The following is a 23,098-nucleotide window of genomic DNA, read 5'->3' as shown; positions in this document are numbered from 1 at the left end:
CTGCGTTCATGAAGTTTTTTTTTTTGCGAACCAAGATGCAGCTTATATTAATTAAAAGACAACACAGTACATCTTAGTTTTGCAGAAACAACCCTAAGAAAAACACAAATTACAACCCGGTCCCTGCAAATCACCTCCCACCTCCAGACAGAGAAGCTCGAGCGCCTCCATGGACTCCGTGCATCGCTCAAGATCTTGAAGCCACCAATCAAACCGAAACAAATGAAGAGATGGACATCGAACGGTAAGCTGCATGAGATCCGCGAGAAAGAGGACTTCAGCCGTCGATCTCTTCAAATTGACCCTCCATCCGCCGTCTTCCGCCTCGACCCGAGAAGATCCGAAGCTCCGCGGAAGAACACGAAGAGCACCAACCACGAGCTCCGCCATAGAGGTCACCCCCAAAGACGAGATCCAATCGCAAGGACACGAAAGGACCCGACCCAATCTCACAGAAGATTTCAAGCGGAAGAACTCACCGGAAGTCTTCTGGAGAAGCAAAATCCGCCTCGCCGAGTCGCCGCCGGCGACCAACAGCAAGAGGAACAAAAGCCGCAACAGCTCAACATCCGTCTCCTCCGGCCAACCACAAAAGGAATCGACGGATTGAGACCGCCGGCAAACCGTATCTCCGACGCCCGACGGCGACGAGCAGTATATAGGCCTAGATATATAGCTATCTAACCTATGTACAGCCGCACGGTAATTCCGCGGTCCATCTTCCTCGCCGACAGCCGGCCGGCCATCGGAGAGAAAGGAGACCGGCGGAATCCCCGCCGGTAGCGGCCTCCGCCTCGAGTTCGCCCTTTCCCCTCCGCCTCGAGTTCGCCATTTTCGCCTGTGAGCGCTGTAGATAGGGGATAAGGACGAGACAACAGTACGCACGCTTCATGAAGCTAATTTTATTATTAGTCTTTATAAAAGAATGCTATTTTTAGGTATAACAACCTATTCACCTGGTACACATCATATACTGTTTGGCAAAAAGGCTGCGTTCATGAAGCTAATTTTATTATTAGTCTTTATAAAAGAATGCTATTTTAGGTATAACCTATTCACCTGGTACGTGGATGAAGACAGCTACCTGTCCCTTTCCGCACTTCTCTACCCTTATCGCAGAGATGCTTGGCTGCACCTCTAATTTTTTTATTAGTTCAAATATTTGTACTGCTTCTTCAAAATAAAATTCTATTCTAAAAAAACAGTACAAATATTTGAATTAAAGAGAGTTGAAGATGCACTAAGGATAACCAATTTACACCTCTAATACCATGCATGATGCTAGGGCAGCTTTGACGTGTGTTCTAAGGAGGTGCTTCAAGGAGAGAGAAGACAATTGTGAGCGGTAGTGCCAAGCTAGAAATTCCTAGCACCGGCAGCCAAATCTACTCTGTTTGGCTAGCCACCAGCAGCATCACTAGCCTACTTCTTTCGGCTTATTCCACTTACACCGAATATTATTGAATCAGACGAAATCAGCCAGCTTCTGGACCAGCCAAACAGACATAATAAGCACCTTGAACTGAAGTTAAAAAAAAAGTTTACTTCCTCTATCATCAGATTCGAACTTGCAGCTCATGGCCCTCGGGAAAGTTAAGTGCAGGAAATACTTTAATATTAGTGTGGGTTCCATGTTAGATGCTGCACATTTATAAACGTTGGAGCAAGATGGAATCAGCAAACACCTCCTAGATTAAATGTTAAAGCTGCCCTTAGAGTGTGCTAACATTTTTCATTCAGCCGCGCGGCCACGAACAATTGTTTGCCCGCACGGATTGTTCTCGCCGTTCTATCAATTACCAATTCGTGGAATTCTCATCTTCCAATCGAACAACCGCTAAAAAAATCCCCTCACAGACGCAATGGTAGCTTTGAACTTTGAACCCAGAAAAGAGTCTACACACATCGTCAGTTGTCACTGCTAGTAGTCTGCTAGTAGCCAAGGACGAGGAGATCGTCACTTCGTCAGTGGTCACGGGAAATGGGCCCGGACGCCCGTTTCAACTTTCACGGAGGGAAGGAAAAATCCCCGAATCGACGTCCTTCCTTCCGCGTTTCTTGGGCCATCTGGCTATGCGTTTAGTTCCCATCTCATAAACTCGTAAACACAAATAAAACATCACATCAAATATTTCGACACATGTATGAAATACTAAATGAAGTCTATTTACAAAACTTTTTATATGAATGAGCTGTAAATCGCGAGACGAATTTAATGAGCCCACTTAATCCATGATTTGCAACAGTGATGCTACAGTACTATCTGCTAATTATTAATTAATCATGAATTAATTAGTATCATTATATTCGTCTCGCGATTTACAATCCATTTATACAAAAAGTTTTATAAATAAATTTCATTTAGTACCTCAAATTAGTAAGATTTTATAAACATCTAAACACAGCCATGTACCAGACGGAAACACGTGTGGGTAGGGGCGGTAAAGGGCCCAACATTTTGAACTAGAAAATATAAGGGCCGGGCCTTAAAAGGGCCGGGCTCTAATCTTATATAATTTTGAGCTAAAAAAATTAAGATCTTTGTTAGGCTGTGAAGAGACTAGGGTCGGTCCGTTACCACCCCTACGTGTGGGCTCTTCTGGAAGAAAGACAAGCCGCGCATTTCTATCCGTTGGCGTCCTGGCGACACCACCTTCCACTTCCACCTAGACCTAGCGCGCCGCGAATCCCCGCGCCCATCCGGCAGCCCGATTTTTGTTTCCCTCCACGGGGGAGCTTTTCAATTTCGATCCCCGTGCCGTATCCCGCGCGGCGCCCCTGCGGCCCTGCCCCGCCCCCATTTCCGCCGCAACCATCCTGCTGTGCTGGATCTCTCGCGCCTTCGCTCTCCGCCGCCGCTTCCGCCGGGAGCCGTCGCGGCCCGCAGGTGGTTCCGGAGGCTCCGATCCGGTGACGCTCGCGCTTCAGGGTACGTGTTTTTGTAATTTCGCGGTTTTGTTAGGGCGTGCGCGTGGTGCAAGGTTGGGGTCTCGCCGGGGAAGGGGGTGGGGGGACGGCGAGGTGGTCCTCCGTCTGTCGGCGGGGCGGTGTGTGAGGACAGGGTGTTCGGTAGAATGCCGCCTCAGGCACTCTCGCCGAATCGCCGGGGGGTCCTCACTGTTTTGGGTGTGGGGTGGGGGGGGGGGGGGTGGGTCTGCGGATTCTGATCATGGTTTACTTCCTTACCGGCCTAGTGAGGAAGTTTGAAGGAGGCCTCTGTGCCTATCAACGATGTAGCTCCGGCGAGCCATTATGCTGTTGCACAAAAAATGCGTGTTCTGACGCTGTGGTAGCACGCTGATCCTACTTGGGCTCATTTGGGCATCTGATAAACGTGAATTGACCGACCAGTGCCTTCCACTGCTGAATTCGTTCCAGTCTTGGTGTGCTGTGGTCGACTGGACAGTCGAACTGACTTAGCTTGTTTGTTATCTGCTCTTATGGTGACCGTACCTTATATTAGCGCTTAATACTTGGACATCTCTGCTCGAATGTACTAATCAGGCCTTGTGCTCTTATGAGCGCCAATGCAAGCCAATAACAAGCTGCCACGGGTCAACTGGCCACAGCATGCAAATGCTATCGAAGGCTCCTCTAGCAAAGATGACTTTCTGAGTTCAAGTTTTCTGTTCTCTTTGCCAACTCAAAGGCCTAATACAGAAGCAAATCGCGAGGGAATGCTTTCTCTAAGGTATGCTCTAATTTATGCAAAACAAATCGGTTACAGACTTTGCCAAATCAGAAAGAAACCATTTTTTTATACTTTTCAGGTCTTCTGCGTGTAAAATTCAAGGCCCAGAGCGTCTTCAAGTTCCGTGGATCGAGAAGGTATGGCTAATGCTGGCTGACATGATATGAATATTTGATGTTACTAATATTTGTTATGATTAAGTATAGCATACAGTCACATTGTCACTTACCATTGCAACTTATAGATTTTATTTTAGGTAACTTTACATCAGGAGTCAGATGTCTGTAAAACCACATATCTGCTGAATTTTCTTCATGATAGTAAAAGCTAATGATGGTTGGGTTGTCAGAACTACAGAACAGGATTGGTGGAATAAACTTGCTGTTCATTGACAATGTAACATGCTATGTAATCACCTGTACTAGTTACACCCGAACTGAAAATTCAATGTCTGCCTTCTCTGTACTCACAGTCATTACTTTTTTTATCCAAAGATCATCAGTCTAACTGGAACTGTTCGCAGTGCTCAACACACTTTGTTTACTTCTGCAATTATTTTTCATCACAGGCCTGGCGTTCTCTGTGCAACACTCAGGTTGCCTGCAAGGTCTATTTAAGACCTGGTTTATCTGCAAAAGTGAAAGTCTGTGATAGGGGTCATGCTCCCACGTATGGAGGAGGCACATATAACATTAACAAAATGCCCACTGTGCCAGGAAATAGGGTGCTCTCTCAGGAAAGCACACACCAACCCAGTGAAAGTGGTCGCGTGGAGAACAATCCCAGCCATCAACCTGCTGGCATTGACTCCTCTACAAGGACTTACCAGAGCAACCATGTGGTGCAGGCAGATATAATGAGAGCAACAAATCAGTACAATTTTCTAAGAACTGATGCTGAACTACACCAGTCTGCTCCAGTTGCTGATAGCATGCGCACTGACTATAACTTAGATGCCATGGATGATGATGATATTCTGGCGGTTGGTTCTTTTATCTCATGAATCTAATATTTCATTAACTGCGACCAATGTTCCAATAATTATATTAATGTACCAGGTTACAAGTCCAAAAATGGATAATGTTTTTAAAATTGTTTTGTGTTTTTCTTCGACTGTCGAATTTATCTTTCAGAGTATTGACGTGGACCGTATAGTTATGGAACATTATCAAGCAACAAGTACACCCAGAGGATCCGCATCCCATAACATTTCAACTCCACCAGGAAACAAGTGTACCTTCAATGGCGTGGACGAAACTAATTTACCACAAGAACTCTCTGAACTATGTAACCATCAGTGCAAGGTTGGCCAAGTACTTATTAAGTCACCATCTTTCTTCTGTACTTAGGATCTATTTCAGCGTGTAATGTCATTATTTACTACCTTTTGCAGCTAGCTTTTTGCCCAGAGGCAATGGTTCATTTGCAGGAGATGAAGGATGAGCTGATTGCAGTAGCCAATGAACTACTTGACGATGATGGTGAACTCAATCTTCAACGTTCCGAAGAGCTTCGTAAAAAACGGTTTGGTTCTTTAGCCTACTCAATCAATATTACTTTTAAGTATGCACTGCTGCTTTGCCACAGTAATGCAGATACATGCTACTGTTATACTTTGCAGATTGCAACTTAAGAAACAGATTCAGCTACTTGAGGAGTATATGATGAGGTCAGCCCAAGATGAAGAGAGACAGAGATCACACTCTATGGCCTCCACAGCAGCTATACAGGGGCATGTTCCCCCTATGACCCCAGGAAGCACTTTTACAATGGATAGCAATAGGTTCCAATCTCAGGTTTACATCAGAAATGGACCTGGCAATAGTGATTTATGCTATTCTCCTGCCCCATATTCCTGTTCAGATAATCTAAGCACGCCATTGAATTCTGTATGGAGAGAATATACCCCAAAGGTTATCGATATTAATTACACTGAAGGTTCTGATGATAAAAAATGGAGTAGTACAAATTTCCCATGGACTAAGGAACTTGAGGTTATTTTCTTTGAAATCATCTGTTAATTATTTATAACTTCACTGATCTATGAAGATGATTAACTTTTAGTGCATACTCAGGCCAAGAACAGAAGTAAGTTTGGAAACCGTTCTTTCCGTCCAAACCAGCGAGAAATAATCAATGCCACAATGAGTGGGAATGACGTTTTTGTTTTGATGCCGACTGGTGGCGGGAAAAGTTTGACATATCAGGTAATCTGGAAAGCATTTTCTTTATCCGTTCCTGTTCTTGTTTCATGCTTGAACATTCAATTGCCATGGAGCAGCCCTCCTCATGTATAGCAAGAGATATGGTTAGGATTAGAGAAGGGATTGTTAGCATCTCTTGGTAGGCTGGTCAAACCGATCTTCAGGTTTATTTGTTAATGTGCAAGAAAACATAATTTTGAGAATACTTTTACCCAGTAGGAGATGTTAAGTGATAAATGTTCCTGCAGACTTGGCAGTTTATTTTAATTTTGTTTAATCCGTTTATCTGTTACATTTGTTCCTTTGACAATCACTGTGTTGTATATCTGCCACCGGCATTGACGCTCATCTATTGATATGCAGCTTCCAGCACTTATTAGTGAGGGCTTAACCTTAGTAGTTTGCCCTCTAGTCTCACTCATAGAAGACCAGATCATGCACTTGTCACAGGTAATGAACCATTCCATCTCCTTATATATATGCTTTTCTGATTGTTCATCTTTTGTCTGGAGCAGGCAAATATTCCTGCAACTTATCTGAGTGCCAGCGTCGAATGGTCTGAACAGCAAGAGATCTTAAGGGACTTAATGTTATGCCACTACAAGTTGTTGTATGTCACTCCAGAGAAAATAGCTAAGTAAGTGGAATGGTGCACATTGTTAGTTGCACACATGAAGAAACCAGTTATATTTGAATAAGCTACATCATTTCTTGATTACTGTTCTAAGGCTATTCTTTTGCAATAATATACTCACAAACATGAGATTCATAAAATTTGTTGTTCCTGAGTGCAAGTTATCCAGCAGCGACTTTTCTTCCAGGTCAAAACTAGTTGTTGCGGTCCCTTTTTACTGACATGCTGCATTAGTCCCATGGATATATCTTCTTTCTTCAATTTGTCAGTGTAACATTTTTTTTTGTGTAAAAGACATATGTTCTTTAAGTTACAGTAGCAATGTGTTGTCATGAGTGTTGGAAAATGTATATTTATGATGGCATTTTTCTATATGAAATTATGAACCACTTCTTATGTAGAAGTACCATGTTCATGTGTTCTATGAATATATTCATATAAACAGTTAGCATTGTTTTGGATACAGGAGTGATACTCTATCGAGACTATTGAACAATTTATATTCACAAGGGCACCTCTCTAGAATTGTTATTGATGAAGCTCATTGTGTAAGCCAGTGGGGTCATGATTTCCGACCTGATTACAAGGTATTTCAATCTTACGAGAGATGTTTATGTTAAAAAGAAGATTTCTTGATGTATCTTTTGCTATCTGTCAGAACTTAGGTGTTCTAAAACAACATTTCCCCAAGACACCAGTCCTGGCCTTGACTGCAACAGCAACTGCCAGGGTTAAGGAAGATGTTGTACAAGCTTTAGGCCTTGCAAACTGCATTGTTTTCAGGCAAAGTTTTAATCGTCCAAATCTAAGGCAAGTACCTGTAAGTTATTGTTGCAAGTTCTACTGTAGCAGACCATCTTAGTTATAAGTTGGGCATTGCAGGTACTTCTTAAGGCCCAAGACAAAGAAATGCCTCGAGGACATTGATAACTTTATCTGCACAAATCATTTTAAAGAATGCGGCATCATATATTGCCTTTCAAGAATGGATTGTGAAAAAGTGGCAGACAAACTGAGGGTTATTTCTTGAAACCATAAACTGTCCAAGCTTCCTACTTCATATGAATATTTTATTCCTTAACTTTGCTCCCTGGAGTAGCAGTCATCTGTTTGACTGTTTATGCCTATTCTGACATTTACAAAAGAATTATTCATGGTTGCACATGTTAGTTTTTTTTTTCAATTGTGTCCAGCAACTGAGTGTAGCAGAGATGCGGATGTTGCGGTGGTTTTGCGGGCACACAAGGAGGGATAGAGTCCGGAACGAAGTTATTCGGGATAGGGTCGGGGTGGCACCATTTGAGGAGAAACTTACCCAGCATCGGCTGAGATGGTTTGGACATGTCCAACGAAGGCCTCCTGAGGCGCCGGTGCGTAATGGGGTTCTTGAGCGGGTCGATAATGTAAAGTGGGGTAGAGGTAGACCTAAACTGACGTGGGATGAGTCGGTTAAGAGAGACCTTAAGGATTGGAATATCTCTAAAGAGATAGCTTTGGATAGGAGCGCTTGGAGACTAGCTATCAATGTGCCTGAACCTTGAAATTATTTCTTCTGGGTTTCATCTCTAGCCTACCCCAACTTGCTTGGGAAAAAAAGCTATGTTGTTGTTGTGTCCCAACTTTGTTGAAGATTAGCTATTTATTTGGGAAGATTGTAAAGTATAGATTGTTCATTGGCTGTAGTTGGTATCTGGTATGATAACTATATAAGCAACATAGGTCAGTGTGCTGGGCCTATGTCACACGCAATCTGTAGCTATTTCATAAACCGCTACACCTGCATTGAACATTAGCTATTTATTTGGGAAGATTGTAAAGTATAGATGCGGCGTCCATTGAGTTGGTGTTGATACTCACATCTCCACTTGGTGCTGCCAAAGATAGAAATCTATACTGTTAGCAAGGCAATTAGGGTTATGAGTAGCTGGCCCATTGGGCCTTGGGTGGCCGGCGCCCAGCCTCCCTGGCTGGGGGCGCCGCCCCCCCTGATTTGGTAGATGGCGGCGGGATCCCCCTGATGGGTGGCGTTTCTATAAACCATCTAGGGTATCCCGCCTATATATGTACACCCCTGTGCACCTCTATCAATCAATACATTCATTCCCCGCAATATACATTGCTTACATGGTATCACGAGTTAGGGTTTCTTCCCTGCTCCTTCCGCTGCCATAGCGCGCCGATTCGGCTGCGCCCCAACCCTGTGCGCCGGCGATCTACCGCTGCATCCACTATGGTTGGGACCCCCACTTCCTCCCCGCGCGCCCCTAACCCCGCCGCCGCCGCCGTCGACGCCCAGAAGGAGCGCGAGGCCGCCTTAGGTAGGGCCGAGGCCGCGGAGAAGGAGGCCGCCGCCGCCGCGCTGGAGTGCGACGCCGCTGCCCAGCGCGCCCGCGACGCCCTTGCCCGCGCGGCCAAGGAACGGGCCCTCGCCGCCAAGGGCGACCCCTGTGCCGGCCTCGACGAGGAGGAGGACGCCCCCTCCGTCGACTCCGACGAGAACGCACTTCATCACGCCGTCCTGGCCCATGAAGCCGCCGCTCTCGTCAATCTGCACGCTCAGGCCATCAGCTTGCAGAACATCCGGAGCCTTGTCCACGTCCTCCTCGACATCAATGCCGGGAACTACACCCGGTGGCGCGATCAGATCCTCCTCGTCATCGGCAAGTACTCGCTGGAGAGCCATGTCCTCGTCGACCTACCCGCGCCCGACTTCCCAGACTGGACACGCATGGACTGCATTGTCAAGTCCTGGATCGCCGGCACGATCTCCACCGACCTCGCCGAGATAGTGATCGACCGTGTCGCCACCGCCCGCACCGTCTGGTGCGCCCTGGAGGACCAGTTTCTCGGCAATCGGGAGACCCGTGCCCTCCACCTCGACGTCTAGTTCCGCAACCTTGTCCAAGGTGATCTGTGCATCACGGACTTTTGCAGGCGCCTCAAGAACATGGCGCAGCAGCTTGCGGATCTTGGGGAACCCGTCTCGGATCGCACGCCGACCCTCAACCTTCTCCGAGGGCTCAACGAGCGCTTTCGCGACGCCGGCCGCCATATTCGCCGCGGCCACCCCTTCCCCAAGTTCAAGAACGCCGTCGACGAGCTGCTCCTGGAGGAGCTCACCATGGCGCATCAAGCGTCGACTCCCCCCACGGCCCTCCTCGCCGCTGGGAAGGGCGCCCCATCCGGGCCGCCGTCATCCTCGTCGGGCACTCGCCCCCCCCCCCCCCCCCGCCCTCCCACAACGGGGGCTCCAACTCTGGGGGCGGGAATTCCGGCGGGCGCTCCAAGGACCATCGCCGACGGGGCAGCAAGCCTCGCTCCGCGAGCAGTCGTCGTCCTCCGGCGGCGGGCCGTCCGGGGGCGGCAAGCCGGCCTCCGTGCCCAGCACAGGCGGTGCTGGTGGCGCCACCTGACCGTCCTTCCTCCACCCGTAGGCCGGGGCCATTCAGATGTGGCCCGACATGCGGCCCTCGACGCCGCTTCCCGTCGCCCCGACACCGCCGCAGCAGCAGCACGCGCTGCTGGTCCAGCAGGCCCAGGCGCAAGCCTTGCTGGCCCAGCAGGCGCAGGCCCACACCCTCCAGGTTGCGCAGGCGCAGGCGGCGCAGGGCCAGATTGCGTACTTTCCCTGGGCGCCCGGCGTCCAGGCTCCGGCCGTCTCACCAGCCGGATGGGATCAGCAGTCGCTTGCCCCCGCCTTCAGCACCGTCTCCCTGAACCAGCCCCCTACCACTGACTGGTTCTTTGACTCAGGTGCTACCTCTCACATGACCTTCGATTCTTCCAATCTCACTCATAATTTTATCTCGCGGTATCCCTCATCCATTGTTGTCGGTAACGGTTCATTACTTCCGGTTACCTCTACTAGCACAGCCACTCTTCCAGCTTCCTTTTCACTTAATAATGTTCTAGTCTCACCTAGTCTTATTAAGAACCGGATTTCTGTGCGCTAGTTTACTTTTGACAACAATTGTTCTGTTGAATTTGATCCCGCTGGTTGTTCTGTGAAGGATCTAGAGTCTCGGAGAGTTCTCGTCAGGTGCAATAGTGCTGGCCCACTATATCCTCTGCGCCTCCCTGCTGCCGCCGCTTTCGATGTGGGCGCCCCATCACTGTGGCACCGTCGTCTTGGTCACCCCGGTCATGAAGTCATGACTAAGTTATCTTCTGTCATATCTTCATGTAATAAAGAACTTAGCACATCTTTATGTCATGCGTGTCAGCTCGGTCGCCATGTTCGGTTACCGTTCACTTCATTCACTTCGCGTGCGACCAATAAATTCGACCTTATTCATTGTGACCTCTAGACATCACCAGTTTCTAGTGTCTCAGGTTTCAAATATTATTTGGTCATTCTCGACGATTGCTCGCACTACTTGTGGACTTTCCCTTTGTGCCTAAAATCTGACACGTTTTCTATCTTGGCTAACTTTTTTGCTCATGTGACCACACAGTACGGCGCCACCATCAAAGCAGTTCAGTGCGACAATGGTCGCGAGTTCGACAACTCCAGCGCCCGCACGTTCTTCTTAACCCATGGCGCCCATCTTCGGATGTCGTGCCCCTACACCTCCTCTCAGAATGGTAAAGCTGAGCGCGTTATTCGTACCACTAACGATATTATCCGCTCACTCTTGTTTCAAGCTAGCATGCCGCCAGCTTACTGGGTTGAGGCTCTTGGCGTGGCCACGTACCTGCTCAACATCCTCCCAACCAAGGCCCTAGGGTTCGTTACACCGCACTTCGCCCTTCACGGGGTCCTGCCTACATACGACCACCTTCGGATCTTTGGTTGTGCATGCTACCCGAACCTCGCTGTCACAGCCGCGCATAAGCTTGCCCCGCGTTCCACGCTGTGTGTTTTTCTCGGCTACTCTGCTCATCACAAGGGATACCGCTGCCTTGATCGCTCCACGAATCGGGTCATCATCTCTCGTCATGTGTCCTTTGACGAGACCTCGTTTCCCTTTGCTGAGCCATCCCGACCTCTCAGCGAGGCAGACTTCGAGTTCCTGGATGATTTTACTACTAACGTGCCGGTCCCCATTAGACCGTCATCTCTTGTTTCCTCTACAAGATCTCCCCTCGACGCCGCCGTGTTGCCACACGCGGCCCCTGGCACAACCGCATTGCCACACGCGGCCTCCGGCGTCCCCGCGCTGCCACGCGCGGCCCACGGCGTCCCGACGTCGTCCCCAGTAGGCGCCCCGGCTCTCCCTCGACGAGCCGGGCCGCCCCCTGGCTTCCCACCCCTGCCGGTGGGAACTCCGGCGCCAGCTGACGGCTCCAGCCGACCTTCTCCGTCGCCCGTCGCCATGGCTCGCGCCTCGCCGACCTCTGCTCGGCCTCAGCCAGCCATCTCGCTGCCCGGTCAGCCCCGGCCGGCCGCTCCGTCACCTGGCCGGCCGCCTGCTGGCCAGGCTGCTCTTGGCCGGCCGCCTGCTGGCCCGGCTGCTCTTCACCGACCGCTCTCCGCTTTCCAGCACGTCTACGTCCGGCGATAGCAGCCCCCTGCTGGTCCTCCTCCTCCCTTGCCCAAGGGAGCCGCGCTCGTTCCCCCCGTGGTGAACCAGCACGGCATGACCACCAGGGCGAAGTCCGGCTTCCGCCAACCGGCGCTCTTCCACGCCGCTCCACTGTCGCCGATCCTGAAGACCCTTCCGCAGCGCCCTCGCCGATCCCAATTGGCGGGCTGCTATGGAAGCCGAGCACGACGCTCTGCTGGCGAACAAGACTTGGGATCTTGTTCCTCGCCCGCCTCGCGCCAACATCGTCACCGGCAAGTGGATCTTCAAGCACAAGTTCTATGCTGATGGAACTCTGGAGGGGTACAAGGCGCGCTGGGTCCTCTGCGGCTTCACTCAGCGCCCAGGTGTGGACTTCGACGAGACCTTCAGTCCAGTTGTCAAGCCGGCCACAGTTCGCACCGTGCTCTCTCTGGCACTCTCTCGCGGCTGGCCTGTTCATCAACTGGACGTGAAGAACGCCTTCCTGCACGGGACTCTCTGAGACAGTTTACTGTGCTCAGCCTGCTGGCTTCAAGGATACAGCTCATCCTGACCACGTCTGCCGCATGAACAAGTCTCTCTATGGACTTAAGCAGGCGCCCCGTGCCTGGTACAGTCGATTTGCTGCATACCTGCTGTCCCTGGGATTCACGAAGGCCAAGACGGACACATCCCTGTTCGTCTTCCGTCGCAGCGATGATATGATCTACCTGTTGCTCTACGTCGACGACATTGTGCTCACGGCCTCTTCTGCTGGACTCCTTCAGCGCACCATCACTTCGCTGCAGTTTGAGTTCACCATGAAGGACCTCGGTGAGCTCCATCACTTCCTGGGGATGCATGTGCAGCGCCGTGGCACTGGCCTGTTCCTTTCTCAGTGCCAGTACATGGTGGACCTCCGGGAGCGCGCAGGCATGGCTGAGTGCAAGCCGTGCGCCACCCCTGTCGACATTAATCCGAAGCTGCCAGCAGATGGGCCGCCCGTCCAGAATCCTTCGGATTATCGCAGCCTCGCAGGAGCTCTTCAGTGGCTGACCTTCACCCGTCCGGATCTTGCATATGCCGTCCAGCAGGTTTGTCTCTTCATGCATGATCCCTGGGAGCCGCATCTTGCTGCCCTCAAGCGCATTCTGCGCTATGTCCGTGGCACGCTGCATATGGGTCTTCTACTTCAGCCCTCTCGGAGCTCTGACTTGACGGTGTACTCCGACGCTGATTGGGCTGGCTGTTCCGACACCAGGCGCTCCACCTCCGTCTATGCGGTCTTCCTCGGCGACAACCTGGTCTCCTGGTCCTCCAAGCGGCAGAACACAGTCTCCCGTTCCAGTGCGGAGGCTGAGTACCGTGCCGTGGCCAATGGCGTGGCCGAGGCCACCTGGTTGCGCCAACTTCTGCTGGAGCTTCATGCACCTTCACGCCGCGCCTCGCTGGTATATTGTGATAATATCAGCGCTGTCTATATGTCCTCCAACCCCGTCCAGCATCAGCACACCAAGCACATCGAGATCGATCTTCACTTCGTGCGGGAGCGCGTTGCTCTTGGTGATGTCCGTGTCATGCACGTCCCGACGTCTGCACAGTACGCCGACATCTTCACCAAGGGGTTGCCTACTTCACTCTTCCAGGAGTTCAGGTCCAGTCTGAACGTTCAGGGCTTCGACGATCAGACTGCGGGGGCGTGTTAGCAAGGCAATTAGGGTTATGAGTAGCTTGCCCATTGGGCCTTGGGTGGCCGGCGCCCAGCCTCCCTGGCTGGGGGCGCCGCCCCCTTGATTTGGTAGATGGCGGCGGGATCCCCCTGATGGTGGTGTTTCTATAAACCATCTAGGGTATCCCGCCTATTTATGTACACCCCTGTGCACCTCTATCAATTAATCCATTCATTCCCCGCAATATACATTGCTTACATATACCAAATGATAAGCAAGTCAGTTGGGTATATTGTGGGTTTCATAAGTATCCGGTTCAGGATGTCTTAGATGTGCTGCCAGTTTGATTGCTTCTCTGCAAAGGCATATACTTGATGCTTTTTTCACAAGGTTAAGTTGATGTAACCATTTTGTCAAACATCGGTTGCTGGTTGGCACGGTAAATGGCATATTATATTTAATCAGCTAATCGAACTTTGGCCGACTCTAGTATTAATCTCCTGAATTTAAATGGGTTACGTAGATAATTGACCTTTCCGGGTAGAAATTTTAAACATTCCCAACTTCCCTTTGTCAGGAATATGGGCACAATGTATCACACTACCATGGTAGCATGGATCCTGTGGATAGAACACATGTACAGAAGCAATGGAGTAAGGATAGAATCAACATAATCTGCGCTACAGTTGCATTTGGAATGGGTAACTTGATCTTTCAAACATCTTTATGTATCACTTCTATTGATGGGTGTCCCATGCTAATGGTACAAACTGTAGGTATCAATAAACCTGATGTTCGCTTTGTTATTCATCATTCCCTGCCCAAGTCAATTGAAGGATATCATCAGGTATATCTCATAACTTAAGTTTCCCAACATAACACATGGAACTGTAAACTTTACCCATCTGATGGTTGAGCATTCTTTTAGGAGTGTGGACGTGCTGGTAGAGATGGGCAACCTTCCTCTTGTGTGCTATATTACCAGTATTCTGACTATGTAAGTCTTCTGGTACCTTAATACCTTGTTGGTAGCTTTATCACTATCTTTGTACTGTATCACAAACATATAATCTCTTGCAAAAAATATTTAGATTCGGGTCAGACACATGCTTACTCAAGGAGTTGCAGAGCAAACAGTAACACCACGTGGAGGCTATTCGAATTCACATGAGCAAGCACTTAAGACACACAAGGAGAATCTCTTACGCATGGTATCTAAAATTCTATATGCACACTTTTGTTAGTTGCTATGAAGTATGGAAACCATGATAAGTATGCCACCCTATCTTTCGACAGGTCAGTTTCTGCGAAAACGATGTGGACTGCAGGCGTCTACTTCAACTGGTCCATTTTGGAGAGAGGTTTGATCCTTCACTTTGTGGAAAAACCTGTGATAACTGCTTGAAAGAGTTGGAATGGGTCGAGAAAGATGTCACCAATATTGCTAGGCAATTAGTAAGTGGACAAATGTGCCCCTTCCTTTCAAACTTATGCACACACCTCTCTCTATGTACATGAACCTCCAGTCTTCTTTTGTTGCTTCTTTAGGTTGAGCTTGTCACAATGACAGGACAGTCACATTCATCTTCTCACATTCTTGAAGTTTACAGAGGATCTGTGAGCCAAAATGTATGTGTTTGGACAACTAATCAAGATTATTATGTTCTGATGCCTTTTTAGTGCAGTCTTGTTAGGCTAAAGGTAACTCAACTCAAAATTTAAAAATCCCACTACCCATAGGTCAAGAAGCAGCGGCATGATGCTTTACCTTTTCATGGAGCTGGGAAGCATCTAGCCAAAGGTGAGGCGGCAAGGATAATGCGGCATTTAGTAACTGAGGGAATACTTATTGAGGATGTGAAAAGGAGTGGCAACATATACGGATCAATTTCATCTGTCCTAAAGGTGAAAATAATTTGACATGCCTTGGTTTATTTTTAAATGAATGCTACAATTTATTTCTTTTGCAACCTTAGTAGCAGACTTGGGTCTAACACATACATTTTCCTGATCTTGGTTAAGCAGGCTAATCAATTGAAAGCTAGTGAACTTCGCTCTGGCAAACACAGCATTGTCCTGAAGTTAGTTTTCTTCCTTTTACAACTATCCAACTTAATTGCAATATAATTGAAGTTGTCACATATTCTGAACTTATTTTTCTCTCTTGAGAGTGATCTCCTTTAGTCTTTTTCTTACTTTATTTGGTCATACATCTGTTTCTCATATGCCATCTTTTCTTTAATGAAAAGTAGGATATGCTCTTCTGATTATATATGTATATTAATATGCATGTATGTAAAAGAGTGTTCTAGGATTTGTCACAGTAAATTACCTTCACATTTGAAATATATGCGAGGTCAACTGTTAACATGGGTGTCTTGCAAGTGATAAAAGTTGACTTTGCTATGTTTTAGTCTTTTAGAGATAGTGCTTTAAATTGGTTGGGACATTTCACTACTGGAAGAAATCCTAGATCAGCCTTTATTTTTAAATCCTGCCTGGTTTAGGTTCTTTGAGACCAGCTTGCAATTTTTCAATTACTGTTACAATGGCCCTCAAATCAGTGATTTATAGTTCTGTGGACAGGCTGTTTACTGTCTATGAATTCCTAGGAGTTGGTAGCAGTCTATTTGGGTTAGTAGGGTTGTCCTGCCCATAGTCACAAAGATTCGGGGTCGATGGGGTCGAGGGACGGGGTCGAGGAACGAGATACGGTCCTTGTAAGAGGTTTTTACAAGGTGGGGACGAAAACGACCCTGCGTTTCTAGAACGGGATCGGTGTTTTCGGGTCGAGGGTGGTCGAGGAACGGTACCCTCGACCCCGAATCCTGTGACTATGGTCCTGCCTAGCATTTTTTTCATGTTTTCTTTTTGGGTTTCATCTCTAGCATACTCCAACTTGCTTGGGACAAAAGGCTATGTTGTTGTTGTTTCTCACTCCTTTTGCTATGGCCTGTGGTGTCGATTTCCAAAATTCAAACTTTCTTACAACTGGCCATGTATCCTACAAATGTTATCTCGCAGGTTCCCTGCACCTGATTTCCAAAATTCAAACTTTCTTACAACTGGCCATGTATCCTACAAATGTTATCTCGCAGGTTCCCTGCACCTGATAAGGCCTCTAAGATGGGAAAACTTGATGTGTCATCATTTCCACAAATCAATAAAACTGCTCATCAACAAAGCGAAGTTGACGAGGTAAAGACATGAATGAACGTCCGGATCAGTGTAGGTGTGTGGTGCTGGATTTTTATATGATTTTATCTGTACTGATATGTATTTTCATTCATTGCAGAATCTTGCTTCGATGCTCTTCGATGCTTTAGTTACCCTTAGGGAACAGATAATGGATGAGTGTAACGAAGGATACCATGCGTACCACATATTCAAGTAAGTTGTTTGTTAAAGCCTACTATGTTCGCAGTGACTGATTTTTGACATGGTTACCTTTCCATCTTCAGAAAGGACACCCTGAAGGAAATGAGCATCCGAGTACCAAGGACAAAAGAAGAGCTTTTGGAGATAAACGGCATTGGCAAGTAATGCATTTACTCTTCCATTTTCTTATGTTACGCTGCTATCTTTTGGAGGAACATATCAGGTGCAAGTCAACCTCTCCGTGCAAATTTCAATCTGGGCCATCGGATCAACATCCAAGGGGTATGGAGGATTGGGTAATTTTATAATTAACCACCCGCCATTGGATTGGGTAATCACACTTTTGCAAATCCCCCCTCCCCGGATGTTGATCCGATGGTATTGAAGTTTCATAGTTTGCACGGAGAGATTGGTTTGCATCTGATATGTTCCTATCTTTTGGTGTTGAAAGCAATTTTTAGTTTTTTACGCACTTGTCAAAAGTAGAGCAAGAACTACATCAATGTTTTACATGCTTCCATTCAGGGCAAAAGTCAAGAAGTACGGGGACCGTGTGCTGGCAACCATCGAGGACTTCCTCATCAAACACCCAAATCCAAGGCGAAACAGCAGTGGCAGTGGCAGTGGCAGCAACGAGCACACCGAGGCAGCCAAGAAGCGGAGAGGCTTCACTGCCAGCTATGCGGGACGCAACGGCGAGGATGACTTCGAAGAACGCTCGGTTCAGACCAAGAAGCGCCTGGCAAAGACGCGGAGCACAAACCAGGGGGTATCCAATGCTGCGAGCATGGTCCATGGTGCCCGCTGTATGGACGCTGATCTGGATGGAGTTGAGGTGTTGGAGTTGGACGACGAGCAGTGCAGCGTCCAGAAGCCTGTGGCTTCTGGCAGGGTTCTGCCGAAGTGGGCGCCGGCCAAAGCCAAGAGCAGTAGCGTTCCCCCTTCTAACTTATTCCAAGAGTTTGGATACGTGAAGTAAGCATTGTAGGGTACCAGTAGGAATGTAGGATGGCCAACCAGGACACTTGTTAGGGATCTCGCATCTCTTCCACATAGCTTCATCGAGCACATGTAGCAAGCTACTAGTGTGAACGGCTTCTGTGATGGAAGCCCTGTAAAAATATATGTGCCACTGCAGCGAGTGATAGACTTGTATATAGGAATTCAGGAACAATGCCTTGTACTTCCGTACTTCATGAATCATGTCTCATGTCTGGTGCATGAGAACTTAGTAGCTCACTGTAGTACTATAAGTAGCAGCAGCATGCAGCTGAGAGTAGCGTAAGCAGTTCTGTTACTTTACGGACGGCATCGCGATAGTTGCAGTGCAGAGCTTACTTCGCCCAACAAATACGCGCTACTATAAATGAAGGAACAAAAAGCATGCAACAAGGCATATGAGGACGATTGCCTAAATCATGTACGATGTGTGTGTGTGTGTGTGTGTGTGTGTGTGTGTGTGTGTGTGTGTGTGTGTGTGTGTGTGTTTTAATTTATGTCATGAATGTAGTGCTAGAATTTAAGTGCAAAATTTGTGCGATTGTTGACCACCTTTTGATTTAAAACATTTGGATTTGATATTATGACCTTTGCATTGGTTTTGGATCATATGCCGATGTTTTTACGTTTACACTCCTTGCCTTTCATCTGACTTTTCCATCGGGCAATTGTTTGTAGTTCATTTCGGCATCTTCATTTGAATTTAGATTCAAATCCATTCCCGCCTCTAAGCACAACACAATGTTAAATCTGATGCTCTTTCTGATAACTTTCTATGACATTGTGGATCTTCACGTGTGAAAAAAAAAGAACAGCAACATTACATGACCATCAGAATCTGACAGAGCAAGTCAGAACCTGTGGGAAAATGATCTTCAGACTCTTGTGAACAACAATCAGGTCTGATGTGGACACATCAAATGTTCAGTCTCGTCAGGGATTACCGGATTACTACATACATACATAACAATTTTCTCCAAAAACTATCAGGTACTCTGAGTCATGCCGCAATGGAACGCTGCCTTGTAATTCTGTTTGCCAAGACACTCAATGATGACACAATTCAACTGGTTTAATCTTAATCTGCACTCAACTGATGTCGATGCTTTCAGCTTTGCAGAAGCTAGGAGAAGTCAGAGCCTCTTGATGCCCACCATTTGTGGCTGCGGGAGCTGCGAACCCGCTGAAACCATCTGTCCCAAGAAGAGTTCTCCGGACCACTGGTGCTGTAAAGATGAGGAGATCATAGTTACTTGCGTGCTTATTATGCACAAGGATTTTTGCATGGTGAGATAGTTGAAATATGAAGAGTAGCATAGCATCAGTACTTACATAGGAAGAAGCGGGTCAGGTTTCCCTTCTGTACTTGTGATCACACTGGTTTATTGATAAGGACGATACAAGTCAACAATTGGAAGAAACACCACATAATGTGATGGAAAACAAATGTTAATCTGAAATTCACTTACTCCTGGCATGCAGTGGATGCAGGTTCCATGGTTTCAAGCTCATTCAATTCCTCCTGCATGAAAACGCACACTGAGTGTTGTCAGAGTAGACCATGCTGTATAAAGTCACAGCAGAACATTGCCTCCATTCATAAAAAAAGGTAGAAATTTGTCCCCAAATAAATTGCTATTTCAGAGCAGTCGTACAAAGAAATCACTAGTTACCAGTTCTGGTTTCTCCTAAATTCTGAAGGGTACAGGTTTTAGCCTAACCTCCCATTCTCCCAATGAACCTTGTAGTAACCACAGAGCCTTAGACATAAACAAAATAGAATGAGCAACTTATGCCATCTAGAATCCTTTTAAAAATACGACTAAAGTTTTTTTTGGGGGGTCTTGTAAAAGACTGAAAGGGCGAGATGAACAAAGGACCAATTACTGATTATGTGTACTCGCATCTGTACCAAGTCATAAAAATATTCAATGTAATTTTCTCTAAAAAATCCATGTACCAACAACACCGGCCAGTTCTGTGGGATCTGGATTTCAATGCTCTAGCTACACAGTTATACCAACAAGAAGCATAACCAATTGATGCAAAAGTAAGTCACACATAGTTCCCTAATGTTAGTGCATGGGATAGAAAATATAGGGTTTTAATAAAAATAAGTATGATGCAAAGATTGAAAGCTAATAGTTCATTAAAAGAAATGTCAAAACATCTTTTGCAGATAAAATTCAGTCTATTCCTGGAACAATGTGAAGTACTGAAAAGATTCAGTTAACCTTTGCATAAATAGATAGACCAAAGAACTGAATGGGAAAAGGCGTTCCTCTAAAAAAAGAAGCGGCATCAACAAGTTCCAGAAGATCCTCAACTTAGAAGAAAAGGGTTGGTTGTTTAGACAGAGTAACAGGAAAAAGGTGCGAAGGACGAGTAAGGACTGCATTTTCTTCAAGTGTTTCTTCCTTTCCGTTAAGAGTTACCGTGCAAGAGCAGGACCCTATTTTGTTCACAGCTCAAGATTGTCTGGTCATAGACTCATAGTACATGCAAATCAAGCTATAAATGGCTAACGCACAAACACAACAACCCTACCGCTAGCTGTGCTGTTGTTTGCGAAGGGCAATTCATCATGCTATCTTCATGACTGGCTTGTTAATATAGGTAATAAAGTGTCCGGGTCCTCCATTTCTTCTCGAGCACTAGACAGCACGAGACGGTAAGAAACAAGTTTCTACACGGAGGCAGCAAGCATAACTGACTAATCCTACGGCAATAGTCCAAGATGAGTAAGGTGCAATTTGGGCTATAGATCGGATGCGAAAAAAACGGGTGGCTTGCTTGCTTTCACCAGGCAAGATCTGGATCACACGCTTGCTGATGGAACGGGAACGCCGGCCGCAGGTCGGGGCCTGCTGACTCTCCGGACGAGGAGGAGAGCCACGGTGGTTGGTTGGTTCAGCGAGGAGAATAGCGCGGACCTGGAGGGACTGGAGCTCCTGGTCGAGGCGGGCGATGGCGGCGGAGAGGCGGTGCTTGCCGACGTACCCGACGTTCCTCGTCCTCGCCGGCGGCGGTTGATGCTGCTGCTGCGGGCCGGAGGGCGGCCGCGCGGGCCTCTGCGTCTGGAGCTGCCCCTGAGGCGGCGGCGCCCCCTCGCCCCCCTGCCGCTCCTCCTCCTCGTCCTCGTGCTCCGGGTCCTCACCCCGCGGCCGGCGGGCCTCCCCGCCGTTGGCCTCCCCCCTCATCCCGGAGGCCAGGCCTGCCGACACAGCTCGCTAGCTGCTGCTGCTGCTGTTCCTCGTCGCTTCCGCCGCTGCCGGGGGAGCCCGCGGCTGCCCCGCGCCAGCGAAGCGGGTGGAAGCGAAGAGCGGGTGGAGCGGGATCTGCCCGCGCGTGGCGGGCACCGGACACGAAGGAATATGCGGGGGCGGGCGCGGTGGGAGTGGGTGGGCGCCGCTAGCTACTCAACCAAGCAACCAGGTGAGGGGAAGGGGAGCAGCGCCCGTGCGTTGGCGATGGCGGCCGCCGGTGGGTCAATGGCATACGCCGCCGCCGCAGGAGCAGCAAAGCGAAGGGATTGGTGAGGGCGGCGGGCGGGGCAGGCAGTCAAAGGCAGGGTGGAGCCGTGGAGGAGCAGCAGCAGCGCCCGCCAACCACCAAGGTGAGGACGTGAGGCGAGAACCGAGCGTGCATTTCAGGCCGGAGCTGCTGGTGCTTTGACCGGTCAACGGTCAATGGATTTGTTACGGCAGCAGCCAGCAGGCAGAGCGACCTGCCAGCGCCACCAGCAGCCGCAGCGACCTGTCGATTCCCTCGTGGAATCCCGTACGTTGAATGGAGTGCTTGGCAGGATCTGATTGCTGATAAATTTCCTGGGAAATGCTCTTTTTAAGACGCGCCATATTGGTTTCTTGGCGCTTCTCCGGCTAAAACTTTAATTAGAATTTTACTATTTAAAATATTAAAAAATTAGTTTCAAAACTTTTCACAAATGAATACTAATTCGCGAAACAAATACAATGAGCCTAATTAATCTATGATCTACTACAACTCCTATCCGTTAGTTAGAGATTAGTATAATTCATTATATTCGTCTCGCAAATTAGCTCAGGATTCTGCAATTTGTTTTTAGTACTTTTAAATGGCAAGATTTTTTTTAACGTGACGGGCAAAAACTTAGTCATGGCGAACAAAACAATTTGAACAGCAGGACGAAAAGATTGCCACCTTCAGTTACCATATCATGATCATAAATTTTTTTGGCTTCACTTCTTGCCCACACTAGTGCTGCCAAGTTATAGCTCTGTGTGTTTCGAGATGAAAATGTTTAATATTCGATATTCTAGTGATTATATTTATGTCTGTCCTTGTTTTCCTCCTTTTCTTTTGGGAATCTAATTAGTCGTCAACATAATGAGGCAGTACCATACTTAATTTGACCATATTTTGAATAAAGATATGTTTGGATGGGCTAAAGTCGAGGTTAAACTTTACCACCTCCTATTAGCACTCATATTCTTGCTAAATTTTTTAATGGCCTATTTGTTTAAGCTTCCTCATAGCTTCTCTTAGTTTCTGAAAAGCTGTAAGCCTAGAAAAGTTGAGTTTATACGAAAAACTAAAAAATTCAATTTTATAAGCTTTTCTTAGCTTTTCGAGCTCAGGAAGCTAACACATTTTCTAAAAGTTAGTGTTGGATTTTTAGAAAAAAAAAGGCAGCAACGATTTTTCAGAAAAGCTCAAAAGCTGCAATTTAAACAAACATACTCTAAGTCTTGGCTAAAAGATAGCCCACTCCATTAACTCTTCTGTTTGGACGAACTAGTACCAAAGTTTAGCACTTTACAATATTATTAGCACTTGGATTCAAACATTCTCTGGTACTGCTGACCATTTCTAGTAAAAATATTTGCATGCAACTTAGTTCTCTGAAAAATATAAATACACTATTTAATAATCATCAAATTCACAGTAAATCTGAGCCAAACAGCACTGATAACGTGTAAATGACCACGTTTCATTGACACATCTCTCTTGCTTTCTCGCGGCATCTCACATTCACTTATTGGTCATCCTAGCCA

General features: G+C 47.5%; 2 protein-coding genes across 2 annotated transcripts; one reads left to right on the top strand and one right to left on the bottom strand.

Annotated features, from left to right (window-relative positions):
- The first annotated feature begins 2,619 nt into the window (after positions 1-2,619).
- LOC120643816 (ATP-dependent DNA helicase Q-like 4A) lies at positions 2,620-18,646 on the top strand. The gene is made up of 25 exons (XM_039920318.1): positions 2,620-2,929; positions 3,505-3,691; positions 3,771-3,828; positions 4,260-4,673; positions 4,825-4,995; positions 5,085-5,215; positions 5,313-5,685; positions 5,767-5,898; positions 6,259-6,345; positions 6,411-6,532; positions 6,996-7,116; positions 7,188-7,339; positions 7,412-7,547; positions 14,263-14,386; positions 14,462-14,532; positions 14,614-14,682; positions 14,777-14,896; positions 14,982-15,140; positions 15,234-15,314; positions 15,426-15,590; positions 15,711-15,766; positions 16,784-16,883; positions 16,981-17,075; positions 17,147-17,224; positions 17,589-18,646. The coding sequence occupies exons 2-25, from the start codon at positions 3,528-3,530 to the stop codon at positions 18,040-18,042; spliced, it is 3,633 nt and encodes a 1,210-aa protein (XP_039776252.1). The 5' UTR covers positions 2,620-2,929; positions 3,505-3,527; the 3' UTR covers positions 18,043-18,646.
- A 170-nt stretch (positions 18,647-18,816) lies between these two features.
- Positions 18,817-21,679, bottom strand: LOC120644157 (guanine nucleotide-binding protein subunit gamma 2-like). The gene is made up of 4 exons (XM_039920749.1): positions 20,996-21,679; positions 19,532-19,584; positions 19,395-19,439; positions 18,817-19,288 (listed from the first exon to the last, which is right to left on the bottom strand). Exons 1-4 carry the CDS (start codon positions 21,260-21,262, stop codon positions 19,186-19,188), a joined length of 468 nt encoding a protein of 155 aa, XP_039776683.1. The 5' UTR covers positions 21,263-21,679; the 3' UTR covers positions 18,817-19,185.
- Between the last annotated feature and the right edge of the window lie 1,419 nt (positions 21,680-23,098).

Source organism: Panicum virgatum, chromosome 1K (genome assembly GCF_016808335.1).
Source record: "Panicum virgatum strain AP13 chromosome 1K, P.virgatum_v5, whole genome shotgun sequence".
Taxonomy (NCBI): domain Eukaryota; kingdom Viridiplantae; phylum Streptophyta; class Magnoliopsida; order Poales; family Poaceae; genus Panicum; species Panicum virgatum.
This window is presented reverse-complemented; position numbering and strand designations above follow the sequence as displayed.

Bases quoted from the DNA above. Each gene is read 5' to 3' on its own strand.
- LOC120643816 (XM_039920318.1), top strand. From the start codon at position 3,528: ATGCAAGCCAATAACAAGCTGCCACGGGTCAACTGGCCACAGCATGCA. The intron at 3,692-3,770 runs GTATGCTCTAAT...TATACTTTTCAG, and splicing joins GAGGGAATGCTTTCTCTAAG to GTCTTCTGCGTGTAAAATTC. The intron at 15,591-15,710 runs GTGAAAATAATT...TTGGTTAAGCAG, and splicing joins CAATTTCATCTGTCCTAAAG to GCTAATCAATTGAAAGCTAG.
- LOC120644157 (XM_039920749.1), bottom strand. From the start codon at position 21,262: ATGAGGGGGGAGGCCAACGGCGGGGAGGCCCGCCGGCCGCGGGGTGAG. The intron at 19,440-19,531 runs GTAAGTGAATTT...TCAATAAACCAG, and splicing joins GCATCCACTGCATGCCAGGA to TGTGATCACAAGTACAGAAG. The intron at 19,289-19,394 runs GTAAGTACTGAT...TCATCTTTACAG, and splicing joins CCTGACCCGCTTCTTCCTAT to CACCAGTGGTCCGGAGAACT.